This window comes from Ovis aries, chromosome 25, assembly GCF_016772045.2.
Source record: "Ovis aries strain OAR_USU_Benz2616 breed Rambouillet chromosome 25, ARS-UI_Ramb_v3.0, whole genome shotgun sequence".
In the NCBI taxonomy this organism is placed as follows: Eukaryota; Metazoa; Chordata; class Mammalia; order Artiodactyla; family Bovidae; genus Ovis; species Ovis aries.
The window spans coordinates 27620343-27637368 of NC_056078.1; the positions used below are offsets into that span (position 1 = coordinate 27620343).

The following is a 17026-nucleotide window of genomic DNA, read 5'->3' on the forward strand; positions in this document are numbered from 1 at the left end:
AGTCTTACCACAGATAAGGGTTAGGAGGCTACTACTTAATCCATAAATGCTGGGCTGGATGAAGCACAAGCTGGAATCAAGTTGCTGGGAGAAATATCAAATAACCTCAGATATGCAGATGACACCACCCTTGTGGCAGAAAGTGAAGAACTAAAGAGCCTCTTGATGAAAGTGAAAGAAGAGATTGAAAAAGTTGGCTTAAAGCTCAACATTTAGAAAACAAATATCATGGCATCCAGTCCCATCACTTCATGGCAAATAGATGGAGAAACAGTGGAAACAGTGGCTGACTTTATTTTTGGGGGCTCCAAAATCACTGCAGATGGTGACTGCAGCCATGAAATTAAAAGACGCTTACTCCTTGGAAGAAAAGCTATGACCAACCTAGAAAGCATATTAAAAAGCAGAGACATTACTTTGCCAACAAAGGTCCATCTAGTCAAGGCTATGGTTTTCCAGTAGTCATGTATGGATGTGAGAGTTGGACTATAAAGAAAGCTGACCGGTGAAGAATTGATGCTTTTGAACTGTGGTGTTGGAGAAGACTCTTGAGAGTTCCTTGGACTGCAAGGAGATCCAACCAGTCCATCCTAAAGGAAATCAGTCCTGAATGTTCATTGGAAGGACTGATGTTGAAGCTGCAACTCCAATACTTTGGTCACCTGATACAAAGAGCTGACTCATTTGGAAAGACCCTGATGCTGGGAAAGATTGGGTGAGAGGAGAAAGGGACGACAGAGGATGAGATGGTTGGATGGCATCACTGACTCGATGGACATGAGTTTGAGTAAGCTCTGGGAGTTGGTGATGGACAGGGAGGTCTGGCGTGCTGAGATTCATGGGGTGGCAAAGAGTTGGACATGACTGAGTGACTGAACTGAACTGAACTATAATCCAGGTGAGAATTAATAGTATCTTGGGATAAAGGCGGTGGTGGAGGTGGTGAGAAGTAGTCAAATTCTGGATATATTTTGAAGGCAATCAAAATTGTTTTTCTAATGGACTGGATTTGGAATGTGAGAGAAAGAAAGAAGTTAAGGATGATTCCAAGATTTTGCCCTGAGTATGTGGGAGAACTGTTTCCGTTTACTGAAACTGGGAGAAGTTCATGAGAGGAGCAGTTTGGTAGGAGGAATATTAGATGTCTGATTTAGGGTGGTTTAAGTTCGTGATATCTTTTGGAGATGTAGAGTAGAAATTTGTATATATGTAGGGTTTAGGGATGAAGATGGGACTGGAAATATAGTTTTGGAAGTTATCAACATACATAAATTGTAACGGGGGGAAAGCAGCAGGACACAACTTTTGAAAGAATGACATAGCCCAGGGACACAACATAAACTGATTAGAATCAAATGGGACCAGAGATGGTAGACAAGACTAGACCTTGATCCTGAATCAGCAAGAGAAATGACACACCCAGAGGTGCCATGACAGTTCCAAGTCACTGGAAGACCAAGGAGTGGGCGGTGGCCCAAATCTAGGAAATCTCTGCCCCATCCCCAAAATAGTTGGAATAGTCCTCCCACTCATTAGCATATGAAATTACCCAGCCTATAAAAACTAACTATGCCGCATTTCACAGCCACTGGATTCACCCTCTGTGATGGCCCAGACTCTGTGGAGTGTGCTTCTCTCTGTTTCTGAATAAATCCACTTCTTACCTATCACTTTGTCTCTCACTGAATTCTTTCTGCAATGAGACATCAAGAACCTGAGCTTCATTAGGACCTGAAACCAGGTGCTGTGAGTTTTGGCTGGGTTCGGGTCCCAGTCATGTGGGTTCGAGTCCCAATCTGAGGTAAATGGTTTCAAAATGACATTTAAAGTTTCAAGACTAGGTAGACAAAGACATATAAGTAGTATTTAAAGCCATGGAACTAAATGCACCTAGAAAGTGACGGTAGAGAGGGTAGAGCCCTTTACCAGGCCCGTATGCAGACGTCTGGAAGAGAAGAGAAGTAACTCATAAGGTAAAATTACTTTCTTTTAACAAAAGTTTCAAGGGGGAGGGGGGGGGCCAAATTCCAGCAAACCATGTAGGAGACCAATCACTGTGAGGACTGTGAAATGACCAGCGGATTTTACAAGGTGGAGGTTGAGGGTGACCTTGACCTTCTTGCTGTCAGTGGATGGTAGTGGTAAAAGGTCTGACAGGAATGAATTTAGGGAGGGAGAGTGAGGAAGAAATGGATGAAGCATGGGAATGTAAGGAAGAATATGGAGAAGTTTTGGCCATACCTTTGGCATGAAGGATCTCAGTTCCCTAGCCAGTGACTGAACCCAGGCCCCCAGTAGACTTAACCACTGGACCACTAGGGAAGTCCTGGTTTTGGTTTTTAAGATGGGATATATTATAGCACTTTGTGATAGGAATTATTTAACTGTCAAGAAATTTCGGTAAAAGGAAAGAGAGGAGACAACAAGAATAGACAGAGGCATTGGACTGTGGGGCATGGCGACTGCATGGCTTTAGACAGTGACATGGATGACACTGATTTTCAGGAGGGAGGCAGTATGGTTAGGTATACTGCAGGCCAGCTGGCAGATCTGGAAGTGGGAACACAAGGAAGTTCTTTTCAGATAGCTTTTATTTTCTCAATGTAATAAGAAGCAAGGTTGTGGCCTCATTGGCTACATGTTCACCCTTGGAAATTTCTTCACATCCAACCTTCCTTTCCATTCTCATTGTTTACTTCCCCATGAAGACTCTAAGCTGGCCAATAGGGAGTATCCTGGTGGTGAAGAAATCAGCCTCTCCTTAATAATGAAACAGGAGGGAAGGGGGCAGGGCACAACATTTAAAAGAATAACATAGTTAGAATATGTGACATAAAGTGATTAGAACCAAATAGGCCCATGATGGACAAATGGACTTCCATTAGTCCTTGAGTCTCAGTATATGCTCACTGTAGCTCACCAGCAAGATAAATGACACACCCACAGGTGCCCTGATGGTTCCAAGACCAAAAAGTGGGTGGTGGCCCAATTCCTGGAAATCTCCACCCCTTCCCCATAATAGTTGGAATAATCCTCCCACTCATTAGCCTATGAAATTACCCAGCCCATAAAGCTAACCACACCACATTTGAAGGCTGCTCTTGCCTTCTGAGATGGCCCACCCTCTAAACACAGAGTGTGTTTCTCTCTAAGTAAATCCACTTATTACCTATCACTTTGTCTCTCACTGAATTCTTTCTGTGATGAGACATCGAGAACCTGAGCTTCATTAGGTCCAGAAACCAGATGTGTGATCTCAATTGCAGCACTGTGGGTTTTGGCCTGGCCACATGGGTTAGTCCCAAGCTGGGTTTTGGCTAGGTTCAAATCCTGGCACATGGGTTCAAGTCCCAATCTGAAGTGAAGGATTTCAATAAGACAGCCCTACACTTAGAGTCCCTTGGACAGCAGGGAGATCAAAGCAGTCCATCCTAAGGGAAATCAACCCTGAATATTCATTGGAAGGACTGATGCTGAAGCTACAACTCCAATACTTTGGCCACCTGATGTGAAGAGCTGACTCATTGGAAAAGATCCTGATGCTGGGAAAGATTGAGGGCAGGAGGAGAAGGAGATGACAGAGGATGAGATGATTGGATGGCATCAATCATCAATGGACACGAGTTCGAGCAAACTCAGGGAGATGGTGAAGGACAGGGAAGCCTGGCGTACTGAGTTCATGGGGTCACAAAGAGTCAAACACGACTGAGCAACTCAACAACAACAACACATTTAGAGAGCAAATTCATTTCCTGGGTTAGGAAGATCTCCTGGAGGAGGGCATGGCAACCCACTCCAGTATTCTTGCCTGGAGAATTCCATGGACAGAAGAGCCTGGCAGGTACAGTTCACAGGGTTGAAAAGAGTCAGACACGACACAAATGACTCAGCACGCACACATGCTCACGTAGAGAAAGTGAAGGTCTCCACAAATTGTTAGGTCCTTCATATGTGTTAAAGGATAAACACTAGGACACCTATCAAATAGCCTCTCTGAGGTTTGTTGACCCAGGACTGCTAGGTAGTCCCCTCTCCTGCTAAGTATGTCTTCCACCTCCTGAGTGTTATGAGGTCCCCCCTCCTTGGGCTGACAACAGGCACTTCATTTTGTGAAGAGGATGCTTGTGTGTAAAAGGTGACCTGTAATTTATTGTGTTAAGGAACTGGACTTTGATTGCTCAGCTGCTGCTGCTGCTGCTAAGTTGCTTCAGTCGTGTCCGACTCTGTGCGACCCCATAGACAGCAGCACACCAGGCTTCACCGTCCCTGGGATTCTCCAGGCAAGAACACTGGAGTGGGTTGCCATTTCCTTCTCCAATGCATGAAAGTGAAGTCGCTCAGTCATGTTCGACTCTTTGCGACCCCATGGACTACAGCCTACCAGGCTCCTTCATCCATGGGATTTTCCAGGCAAGAGTGCTGGAGTGGGGTGCCATTGCCTTCTCCGGATTGCTCAGCTATTGGCTGGTAAACCCGCCTCTTCTTTCCCACGAGGCAAATCAATTTTGAGTTCATAGTAATAATTTGGCTTGGTTGGCAGGGTCTGGAGTAGTATGGATCTGAAGAGGTAGGCCGGGTGGGAGTCTGTGTGTGGCAGGACATTTTCCTGCCTTATTTCACAGAACTGTTTCAATTCAGAAAGCCTGTATTGTTTCAGAAGGGATTATAAATTGAGCCTGAATGCTGGTCTACCCAACCTCTATGTAATCACTGTCTCTGTTTCCTAAAAATCCCAAACCAGGTGTCATGTTTTTTGTGCAGGAGCACTTTGACTTTCTACGGTTCTTTCCCAGTTCAAAGGCCAGGAAGAGAGCCACATTTTTGCTCAGTTTATGTTAAATATTATGGCCCTTGGTTTATAGATGTTGTTTAAAAATGGAACTGATATTCAGGCTGACTTGAAATTAGTTTTTCCTTGATAGTTCTTGAAATCAAGATGTCATGATGATGATCTAAGGAAAAAATTAGAAATTTTATCCTGATTAGCTGAATCATGGTATGGCTGGGAGGATGAGGTCTGAAAAGAGACATAATATCCTTAATTGCCTCCACAGATATCCAGGTGAAGTCACTGCGGAAATGAATCTCCCATTGAATCTCAGCTTCTCATTTTGCTCCCAGAGCTGAAACAGCCCTTGTGTTAGGTGACCACCAGCCTCCAGATTTCTTGGAGGATACCAAGAATTCAGTCTGACCTTAACATGCTTTGATCTCCCGTGGTTCCCTCCTCATCTCTCTTCAGATACATCTCACCCCACCTCTATCCATCTGCTGGTCCTCCTTAAATATCTCTTGCTTGGGCATGCTAAGTTGCTTCAGTCGTGTCTCTTTGTGACTCCATGGAATTAGCCTGCCAGGCTCCTCTGTCCATGGGATTTCCCAGGCATGAATACTGGAGTCGGTTGCCATTTCCTTCTCCAGTAGATCTTCCCGACACAGGGGTCTAACCCACATCTCTTATGTCCCCTGCACTTGCAGGAGAGTACTTTATTTTTTTATTTTTAAAAATTTTTATTTTTACTTTATTTTACTTTACAATACTGTATTGGTTTTGCCATACATCGACATGAATCCACCACGGGTGTACATGTGATCCCAAACATGAACCCCCCCTCCCACCTCCCAGGAGAGTTCTTTATAACTAATGCCACCTGTCCAAATCTAACTAGTTCTTCAGGACTAAGCTTAAACTCTATCTCCTCTGTGGAGAGATAGAATTAATTTAAGTCAGATGTTTGGGATTCCCTGGTGGTCTAGTGTCTAAGACTCCGAGCCCCCAGTGTAGGGGACCCGGGTTGGCTCCCTGGTTGGGGAACTAGATCCCACATGCCACCACTGAGAGTTCATATGCTGCAACTAAGACCCGAGGCAGTTCCCAAAACAACATCAGCAGACAGAAAGGCAGATGTTTATCCTGAAAGCCAGGCACTCTAGAGTTTCAGGGATTCAGAGATGCGCTGTGAATAAAGGACACAACCCGGCATCAGGGAGGCTGCAGTCTAGTAAGGGAGGTATTGCTTGCCCAGGTGGCACAGTAGTAAAGAATCTGCCTGCCAGTGCGAGAGACGTGGGTTTGATCCTGGATTGGAAAGATCCCCTGGAGAAGGAAACGGCAACCCGCTCCAGGATTCTTGCCTGGAAAATTCCATGGACAGAGAAGACTGGAGGGCTACAGTCCATGGAGTTGCAAAGAGTCAGACACGGCTGAATGACTGATCTTGCACATATGCAAGGGAGGTGTTAAAAGAATTAGAGGACAGTGTGGTAAGCACGACAGTGGGGTTGGGTGTAAACTTGAAGAGGCGCAGAAGAGGGAGTTGTTACTTGTGTGTGTAGAAGGGGAAAGCTGTCCTCAGGGAGATGACTTCGGAGGCTGAGGCTGAGAAAGGGCTGACTCTCCAAGAGCTCTCCTTGCGTTGAATTCCCATAACACTTAAACCTGACCCCTCCATGGAAACCTGGCTTGACTGCCTTGCACAGTTGTTGCTCTTCACTTGTGAGTCTGATTACATCCTGTCTCATACTAAAGCAGGATGGAGATCTTGCCCTCATACTCTCCATGGTCAGATCACTAGCCTGATACCAAATAGGGGCTCAATACATATTTGTTAAATGAACAGAATGACAGGTTTTTCTGTTCCCAAACACTTGATCCAGAGTTTCCCTGAGCAAGCCGGGGTAAATTCCTTCCTAAGGCTTCAGGAAGAAGTGCCAAGTCAGTGGAATGTCCCCTGTTTCCTGTCCTTTGCTCTTTTGCTCTGACTCCCCAGTGTCCCCTGCTGCCTCCAAATGTGACCCACCAAGGCCTCCCTTTCGGAGAGTTCTAGGCTCCAAAATGTCTCTGAAGAATCTCCCTTTTTATTGATAAATGATGAAATGCAGCTGTGTGAATGGTTGAGCATAAGGCTTTCCAATGTATGCTTTTAAGATATGAGTTTGATTTTGGAAACATGTGAATGTTCACCTATTAAAAATATATAGAGAGAAACCTAAATCTTGCTTTTAAGATGATGTACAATTCACCTGAGTGTGAATGACTGATGAATTTTCAATCTGAGCTTTAACCAAACTATTTGTTGGGTGAACACAAGATTTCCCTATAGCATCTCTGGATCTCCACTTCAGGCATTTGCTCTTTCTCCCTAGAGAAGGAGGAGACCTCACAACTATGGACAGCCAGAGGCTGGAGGATAAGGGCACTTGAAGCCCTTTCTACCATACATGTCTGCTTCAAGGACATCCTACCAAGCATGGGTTCTTTTGATTCAAACTCCTTTCGATGGCCTCTATTCCCAGCTTCTATTAGGCAAGAGATGGAGCTGGTTAAGACACTGATTCAGACTTCATGTGTTCACGGTTAGTTGGTCTTGAAATTGGGAAAACCCAGGTGGTTAGCAGATTCCCTAGACTCCCTTCCTGGGTCCACACATATCTGTCTATCTACTAGGTATTTCTACTGGGATCTGTCTCAGGCATCTTATCATAGCAAAAAATTGCCTCATCATTCTCCACCCAAACCTGGCTCTCTCGGCCTCCCAACCCTCCTGAAGATCACTATCACATATGCAGTTACACAAACAAATCTGGGTTTCAGGCTGAGTTATTTCCTCTCCATCACCATCCTTGATTTGAACACCTCATCCTCACACCTAACCTCAGGCGTGATTGAAACATCTTTCAAATCTCCAAATCTGTTAGGAACTCTCCATCTCTGCAGTCATTCCCCTAATCCAGGCTTCCAGCATCTGTTAACTGGATTATTATAGCAGTCTCCAACCTGGATCCTGCTCCAATCCATCTGTAGCCTTGTAGGTAAAGTCATCATTCCAAAATGCAAAGCTCATTATGTCATCTTCCTGCTTAAAACCCTCCAGTGGCTCCTACGTGGCATTAAGACAGAAGTCCAAACTCCTATTGTGGTCCTATAGAATTTGGTTCTATTTTTCTTTTCATTCTTATATAAAGTCATCTGGGCTTGGTATTTTTTGTTCTAAGATTTTTAACTACTGATTCAATTTACTATTGTTCAGTCGCTAGAAGGTGAAGGTGAAGTCGCTCAGTCGTGTCCGACTCTTTGCGACCCCATGGACTGTAACCTACTAGGCTTCTCTGTCCATGGGATTCTCCAGGTAAGAATACTGGAGTGGGTTGCCATTTCCTTCTCCAGGGGATCTTCCAGACCCAGGGATCGAACCCGGGTCTCCCACATTGGAGGCAGATGCTTTAACCTCAGTCGCTAAGTCGTGTTCAACTCTTTGTGATCCCACGGACTGCCGCACTCCAGGCTTCCTTGTCCTTCACTCTCTATCAGAGTTTGCTCAAATTCGTGTCCATTGAGTTGGTGATGCTATCAATTTACTATAGCTTAGTCTATTCCAAGTTTGATCTGTGGGTTGGGAAGATCCCCTGGAGAAGCAAATGGCTACCCACTCCAGTATTTTTGCGTGAAGAATTCCATGGACAGAGGAGCCTGGAGAGCTATAGTCCATGGGGTCACAAAGAGTCAGACATGACTGACTAACACTTTCACTTTCATAGTCTATTCAGATTTTTATTTTTTTATTGTGTCTAGGAAGTTATATTTCCTAGGCAACTATTCACTTCAGATTTATTGGCATAAGTTGTCCATAGTATTATTATTTAAACTGTGATAGAATCTAGTTATATACATTTGAAAATTCTTAAAATTTATTTTTTCTCTTTGTTATTATTTTGTCTGGGTTTTAATCTGTTGTTTTTCTCCCAACTTTTTGAGGCAGATGCCTAGCTTATTAATTGTCAGCCCATCTTCTGTAAATAAGTATGGAAGTTGTTAAGATGTTTCTAACTTTCCCTTTAACTGTGTCTGACAAGTTTTCATATGTAGTATTTTCACTATCATGTTAAATTCTAACTTTTAAAAAATTTCCATCACGATGTTTTCTATAACCTATTAGTTGTCTACAAGTGTGTTTCAAAATGCCCAACTATATTTCTTATCTTTTTTGTGAATGACCACCAATCTTAATCCTTGGGTCACAAAATCACTCCCAGTCTGTACTTCCTGGATACATCTTAGAACTGCCATCCCCAGAGACATGCTTTTTGGCCTTTGGACTTTTACATACTTTGTTTCCTCTGCCCAGACACTCCTCCTCCTCGCTTTATTAACTCCTTCTCAATGGTCCCAAAGAAGGGCGATGCCAAACAATCTTCAAATTACCACACAATTGCACTCATTTCACATGCTGGTAAGGTCATGCTCAAAATCCTCCAAATTAGGCTTCAAAAGTATGTGAACCAAGAACTTCCAGATGTACAAATTGGATTTAGAAAGGCAGAGGAACCAGAGATCAAATCGCCAACATCTCTTGGATCACATAAAAAACAAGAGAATTCCAGATAAATATCTATTTCTGCTTCATTGACTATGCTAAAGCCTTTGACTGTGTGGATCACAACAAACTGTGGAAAATTCTTAAAGACATGGGAATACCAGATCATTACCTGCCTCCTGAGAAACCTGTATGCAGGTCATGAAGCAATAGTTAGAACCAGACACGGAACAATGGACTGGTTCAAAATTGGAAAAGGAGTATGTCTAGCCTGTACCCTGCTTATTTAACTTCTATGCACAATACATCATGTGAAATACTGGACCAGATGAAGCACAAGCTGGAATCAAGATTGCCGGGAGAAATACCAATAATCTCAGATATACAGATGACACCACCCTTATGGCAGAAAGCAAAGAGGAACTAAAGAGCCTCTTGATGAAGGTGAAAAAGGAGAGTGAAAAAGCTGTCTTAAGACTCAACATTCAAAAAACTAAGATCATGGCATCTGGTCCCATCACTTCACAGCAAACAGATGGGGAAACAATGGAAACAGTGATGGACTTTATTTTCTTGGGCTCCAAAATCACTGTGGATGGTGACTGCAGCCATGAAATTAAAAGACGCTTGCTCCTTGGAAGAGGAGCTATGACAAACCTAGACAGCATGTTAAAAAGGAGAGACATCATTTTGCTGACAAAGTTCTGTTTAGTCAAAGCTATGGTTTTTCCAGTAGTCATGTATGTATATGAGTGTTAGATCATCAAGAAGGCTGAGTGCCAAATAGCTGATGCTTTTGGACTGCAGTGCTGAAGACTCTTGAGAGTCCCTTGGACTGCAAGGAGATCAAACCAGTCAATCCTAAGGGAAATCAACCCTGAGTATTCACTGGAAGGACTGACTCTGAAGCTGAAGCTCCAATACTCTGGCCCCCTGATGTGAAGAGTTGATTCATTGGAAAAGACCCTGATGCTAGAAAATATTAAAGGCAGGAGAAGAGGACAGCAGAGAACAAGATGGTTGGATGGCATCACCGACTTGATGGGCATGACTTTGAGCAAGGTCCGGGAGATAGAGAAGATCAGAGAAGCCTGGCATGCTGCAGTCCATTGGTCTGAAGAGTCAGACAGGACTGAGCAACTGAATAATAACAACAACTCAACCATCAGGTCTCATATTTTCTTAATTAAAAAAAAATTCTCTGCACATCTGACTTGAAATTCCAATCTGGATTAGACAGCCTTCCGCTTTTCTAAGTGCTATCACACAGCTTACATTTAACCTACTGCTTGTTGTTGTTGTTTTTTTCCCTCACTTTGAATTTCCTTCTGCAAACTCCTTGAAGACTCTCCTCAATGCCCGGCCACATGACTCTTACCCTCTCACTTGCTGGTAATTCCTGTTCTGGAGCCACAGAGAACGATACATGGCTGCTTCCCTTCTCTCAGGAGTATCATCATATCCACCGCATCTTTTTTTTATGGTTATGGTCCATCACTGGCTGTTCATTCAGCTCCAGCCCACGCCACCCAGGTCCCTGGGGGGCCTGTTCTCCAGAGCAGGACTGGGGCCAGGCTGGACTCCAGCTGATTCCCCTACCCTGCTCCAGCTCAGTGACTCCCTTGCACTGAGCCTTCTTGCCAGCAGGTGGCACCCAAAGCCTGTAAGCTGAACTACTCTGTCCCACGTTGTTTTTCTGAGCTGCTTATTGGGACACATTACCTGGCTTGGGCTGTGCTTGGGCTTGGAGAGGATGCTCTGGCCTGTGGACCTGGCTTCTGGCTCCTATGCTGCTGTCCTTTCCTCCTGATCTAGTAGCAGTCATTGCCTGGACTTCCCCTTTGCCTCATAGTCTGATTCAGTGTGTAGGTAGTTCAGTTCAGTTCAGTCGCTCAGTCATCCCCGACTCTGCAACCCCATGAATCACAGCACGCCAGGCCTCCCTGTCCATCACGAACTCTCAGAGTTCACCCAAACTCACGTCCATCAAGTCGGTGATGCCATCCAGCCATCTCATCCTCTGTTGTCCCCTTCTCCTCCTGCCCCCAATCCCTCCCAGCATCAGGGTCTTTTCCAATGAGTCATCTCTTCTCATGAGGTGGCCAAAGTATTGGAGTTTCAGCTTCAGCATCAGTCCTTTCAATGAACACCCACAACTGATCTCCTTTAGGATGGACTGGTTGGATCTCCTTGCAGTCCAAGGGACTCTCAAGAGTCTTCTCCAACACCACAGTTCAAAAGCATCAATTCTTTGACGCTCAGCTTTCTTCACAGTCCAACTCTCGCATCCATGCATGACCACTGAAAAAACCATAGCCTGACTAGACTGACCTTTGTTGGCAAAGTAATGTCTCTGCTTTTCAATATGCTATCTAGGTTGGTCGTAACTTTCCCTTCTAAGGAGTAAGCGTCTTTTAAATTCATGGCTGCAATCACCATCTGCAGTGATTTTGGAGCCCCCCAAAATAAAGTCTGACACTGTTCCCACTGTTTCCCCATCTATTTCCCATGAAGTGATGGGACCAGATGCCAAGATCTTAGTTTTCTGAATGTTGAGATTAAGCCAACATTTTCACTCTCCTCTTTCACTTTCATCAAGAGGCTTTTTATTTCCTCTTCACTTTCTGCCGTAAGAGTGGTGTCATCTGCATACCTGAGGTTACTGATACGTCTCCCAGCAATCTTGATTCCAGCTTGTGCTTCTTCCAGCCCAGCATTTCTCATGATGTACTCTGCATATAAGTTAAATAAGCAGGGTGACAATATACAGCCTTGACGTACTCCTTTTCCTATTTGGAAACAGTCTGTTGTTCCATGTCCAGTTCTAATTGTTGCTTCCTGACCTGCATTTTTGAATATCATGTATGTTCTTATGCTCTTTCCTTACTAACCATCTCTCCACATTCTCCCTGCTTCCTCTTAGATAATCTAGGAAACCTATCTGAGCCCATCAAGGAAGCCCAGCAGCTTGGCTCCCCTCTTAGTTTCTTTTCCTGTCCAAAGCCTAAGGGCTAGAACTGCAGTTATTATTTTTTCTTTTAAATATTATAACAAAAAATTTTTTTTTGGCTGTGATGGGTCTTTGTTGCTGTGTGAAGGACTACCTCTAGCTGCAAGTGGGGCTACTCTTTGTTGTGCTGGGTGGGCTTCTCCCTGCAGTGGCTTCTCTTGTTGTGGAGCACAGGCTCTAGGGGCACGGGCTTCAGTGGTTGAAGCTCACAGTCTCAATAGCTGCAGCTCGTGCGCCCTAGAGCACTGGCTCAGTAATTGTGATGCTCAGGCTTAGCTGCTCTTCCTGGACCAGGATTGAATCTTCCCGGACCAGGGATCGAACCTATGTCTCCTGCACTGGCAGGTGGATTCTTACCCACTATACCACCAGGGAAATCCTATTTTTTTTTTTTTTTAGAGAACAAAAAGTAGACAACTTTTGTTTGTATGTGTGTTTAGGAGTGTCACTGACCTGGAGAAGGAAATGGCAACCCACTCCAGTATTCTTGCCTGGAGAATCCCAGGGACAGAGGAGCCTGGTGGGCTGCCATCTATGGGGTCACATGGAGTCAGACAAGACTGAAGTGACTTAGCAGCAGTAGCAGCTGACCTGGGTCCCTGAATTCTTTAACAGAAATTGATGAGGCCAGATAAGGAATTCGGGCGAGGCTATATTGGGACTTAGACTAGCACAAAAGGGCAAGAACAGGTAACAAGTGCCCTTGCTCGCTCTCCCGTGGAGGGCAGGCTGGTTCCTTCAATGGGGTGAGAATAGGAGCAGATTCACAGCTGGGGCTGGAGGGTGGGTTCGGTGTTCTGCCCATTCCCTTGAAGGCGCCAAAGGATCATGCACAGTACCCTGCTTTTGCTCCTGGCACCTAAGTGGCAGTTGGTCTGTAGCTTTATATCTTATTGTCCATAACTGCACTGACTGAGGCAGGCATGCTGTTACTTTTAATCCCGTGTAGTTTCTCTGCATTCTGTTGCTCAAGGAGATGTTTGTCCAGCTGCAAGTGCAAGCACTCTGGGAAAGGGTCCCAGACTCCAGTCTCTCAGGAGGAATTTCCTGAGGCACTGCTAGTATCACCTCTACATTGTCTGAGAAATATTTTAAAATTAGCTTTTGGTGGTGGACAGTTCCTTTGATTACGTCACTGCTTTGGGTCTGAACTTGGTGGGTGACAATCTCACAAAATTACATCAAATTACAGCAGTGTTTTTATAGGTGGGCAAGTGATCCTTGGGAGGTAATGGAGGGGCTACTAATCTTGTCTGGAAGAGGGTCAACAAAGGGACAGTTTGATGTGACCCTTGATGGCAGAGGGGAAGGTTATCCTGTCTAGGTAGAAAAACAATGGGAATAAAAGGAGAACCACAAATCAGCCTTCTGTATTCCCAAACTCTGCCTGTTAAAATCCCCTCAGCCTACTCATAGGCATCTTTGGTGAAAGCCTCCCTTGGGTACCAAGGAATACGTACCCCAAGGAAGCACAGACTGGAAGATACTGGCAAACTCCTTTGAGAGATAATCTGGTCTCTTCTGGGTGCCTTAGCTTGCGCCTCTCACCTGCACGTTTGCCCTGCTGTGCCCAAGTGTGGCTCTCCCGTCTTCTTGACCGCCGGTATCTCCTCTGCTTCCTCAGGCTCTCCTAGGAGCTAATGGGAGTTCAGCTGGAATTTCAGCTACCTGTGCTCTTGACGCCGGGTCTCAAGATGTTGTGGGTGAGATCCTTACCCTGTCCTACTATGCTCTGGTTTTCAGCTTTGTGAACGCAGGCCAGTTGGCAGGTCTCTCCTTGGGAGGGAATGAATGCCCCACAAAGGCTGTGAATGGGACTCTTCTTTCAGGCTGGAGAGACAAGGACTGGGGAAGAGAGTGATTTGGGGACCATGGGACAAATTTAAGAAAAAGCTCATATTTTGCTGATCCTCAGCCCTGGGACAATGAGCAAGACAAAGGCTACACTTGGGTGCCAAGAATACTTACCCCAAGAAAGCACAGACTGGAAGACACTGGCAAATTCCTTTGAGAGATAATCTAATCTGCTCCCAGCAAAGATCTTAGGACTAGAGTTATTAAACCACTCTGGAGAAAATGCTGGGGTTGACAGTGTCCACAAGTGCAGGCCCACATCTCTGCTCTTCTCTTGCTGATAAACACTCCCTACCAACTTTCAGGATTCGAATGAAGCACTGGGCCTTTGGTATTGTGGTTCTATTACACTGGCAGCTAGACCCTATCCTGCCAGGGAGCATTACCTGGAGGTTCTGGAGGTTGGAGGTACTCTGGAGAAGAGCTGAGGGAGAGGTTTCTGGACATGGAAGAAACCTCTGAGCCCATTAAGCTCAACCCTATCTGTCATTTTATAGTTGAGAAAACAGATGGGAAATTGCTTGCTTGCTTAAGGTCACACTGAGTTAGTGGCAGAGCTAAATCCATAGAAAACACTGGTTGCTATGGATTTTTCTTTTTTCTGTTTTTTGGCCATGCTGCAAGACTTGCGGGATTTTATTAATAGTTCCCTGACCATGGACTGAACTAGGGCCCTTAGCGTGGGAATGTGGAGTCCTAACCCTTGGACCACCAGGGAATTCCCAGTTGCTATAGTGCTTAACATTGACATCTGCCGTAACCAGATGATGTCTCATATCCCCCCCACCCCCCACCACCTGTATCTTATTTCCTTATCGTGGGGCATGAGTGATTATGGACCACCTAACGTGGTCCAGGATGAAATGCTATCCAAACCATGTTGAAAAATGCCACCACTAAGCTTCAGACCCTCACTTTTTGCTTATGCCTGAAGTGTCCTCTCAACAGGAAGAACCAGATTCTGGTAGAAAGAAAATAGGTCTGTCGCTAGCAGGATCTCAAAGCCAGCGGAGAAGTGAAATGGAAAGGGCCCTGGAGGATCCTAAAATAAAGGACACAGGAGCCTTTGTGTGTGGGGGTTGTTTATTGCAAACTGTTATTATTAAAGTGGTATTTTACAAGTGTTCTTACGACAGGACAGACAGGCTCTGAGCTGGGCCTCGGCTCCAGAGGCACACACCCGGAGGGGAAATGGCACTTGCAGGGAACGTGAGCTCAAAGGCTGTTCATTTCATAAGCACAGTCGTGCTGGAGTCTTCTCAGGAAGCCTGAGAGGAAAAGAAGGGAATGGGGACAGCCATGAAGCAGCTGCTTTAAATTCCTAATCTCGCTCCATCCCCACTGTGCACAGGGCCTTCTGGGGCAGGCCTCAGAGCCACCCTGGGGACTGACACAAATCCATCCTTGGGCCCAGGCTTCCTGCCAACTCGGGGGGTCTTGGTCATCCTTGTTATCACTCATCACTGATTTACTTTTTCTGTCACAGATTTCCCAAATTTGTAGCTTAAAAACACCAGCAGGAGGAGAAGCAAGGAATGTTCTTGTTAATATAAATCCACAGCAAGATGGCTTGAGAACTGGGTGTTTCCCACGGTTGGCAGGTATGTGGACAGTTGCCTGCATTCTTTATCCATAGGTGCTTGAATGCATAGTAGTTTTGAACATGCAAAGGGTCTGCACTTTTAGGACTTGCTCATGTTTCTGAGAACCTCTAGAGAGACTCACTGGATCAGAATCAGCCTAGCAGAATGTGGGGACAGGGGAGACTTGGATCCTAAGATCATTCCCAGGAGAAAGGGAACACTACTTCCAGAAGTAGCAGCAGGGAGGCTGTGCCAAGGCTCTGCCCAAGGGTCCAGGTGCCTGGTGTGGAGAGGTGGCTCCTTGAGCAGTTTTGGGTTACTGTTTGGGCAAAGAGAAGTCCCAGGCAGTCTCCTGTGCACATTTCCACATGGCCTGCATGAGGCGGGTGAAGCCCATGTCTTTGGGCTTCTCTAAGCCTCTCATCAGCCGTTGCTTCATGATAGAAACAAACTCCTTATTGCTCAGCTCTCCATTGCCTAGAAGAAGAGGCAAACACAACAGGGATAAGTGAAGGCCTTGGAACAAAGATGAGAAAATTTCACTGTCACATTGTGTCAGTTCCAAAGCCTAGCACTCTCTCACAGCCAAATTCAATTCTCTCGGCTAAAAGTGAACTGATTTGTGCCTTCCTTGATGTTTTCGACTGCAACTCAGTGATGATTCAGTGTAGTGTGACAGAAGTTGAATGAGACTATATTATATGTCAGTTCCTGTGCTATGCTAGGTATTGAGAATAAAGAGATAAAAATGACTTTGTCCCTGGAAATACCATCAGATCGTGGGAGAGACAAGTACATTATTTAAGTATTATGGTAGATGTCATAATGGGGTAAACAGAGGATGCTATGGGGCACAGAGGAAGAATGTCTAACTCAGGATGGGCAAGGTACAATTACAGATCAGTAAAGACTTCCTGGAGGTGACTCTTCAGTTGACTCCCAAAGAATGAGCTGGAATTGGCCAAACACAGGGGAGTGAGATGGGGGAGGCATTTCAGCGGTGGTTGTAGCATAAGCAAAGGCACTGGCAGGAAGCAGTCCAGCTGCTGGAGAACCACACTGGGTGAGGTATTGGGGGACACACAGAGGTACAGGTGGGGCCAGGAAACCAATGAGGGAGGCAGGGAGACAGGTCCCTAAGGAGCCTGTATTCTCCTTAAAGGGTTTGTACTTTATCTTCAGGGCAGGAAAGGACTGGAAGAAGGGAGGAAGATGCAGTTAGATTTTCATTTTGGATGGATTTCTCCGGCTGGATGATGACGGTG

General features: G+C 45.3%; 1 protein-coding gene across 2 annotated transcripts in view; it reads right to left on the reverse strand.

Annotated features, from left to right (window-relative positions):
- Positions 1–15243: 15243 nt before the first annotated feature.
- The window catches only part of MICU1 (mitochondrial calcium uptake 1), a 234422-nt gene continuing 232639 nt past the window's right edge, over positions 15244–17026 (reverse strand). For both annotated transcript variants that reach the window (XM_015104425.3, XM_012105260.4), the window contains one exon: positions 15244–16238. In XM_015104425.3, the coding sequence (XP_014959911.1) occupies positions 16078–16238 (161 nt within the window). In that variant the 3' untranslated portion in view covers positions 15244–16077. The remainder of the gene's footprint in view (positions 16239–17026) is intronic.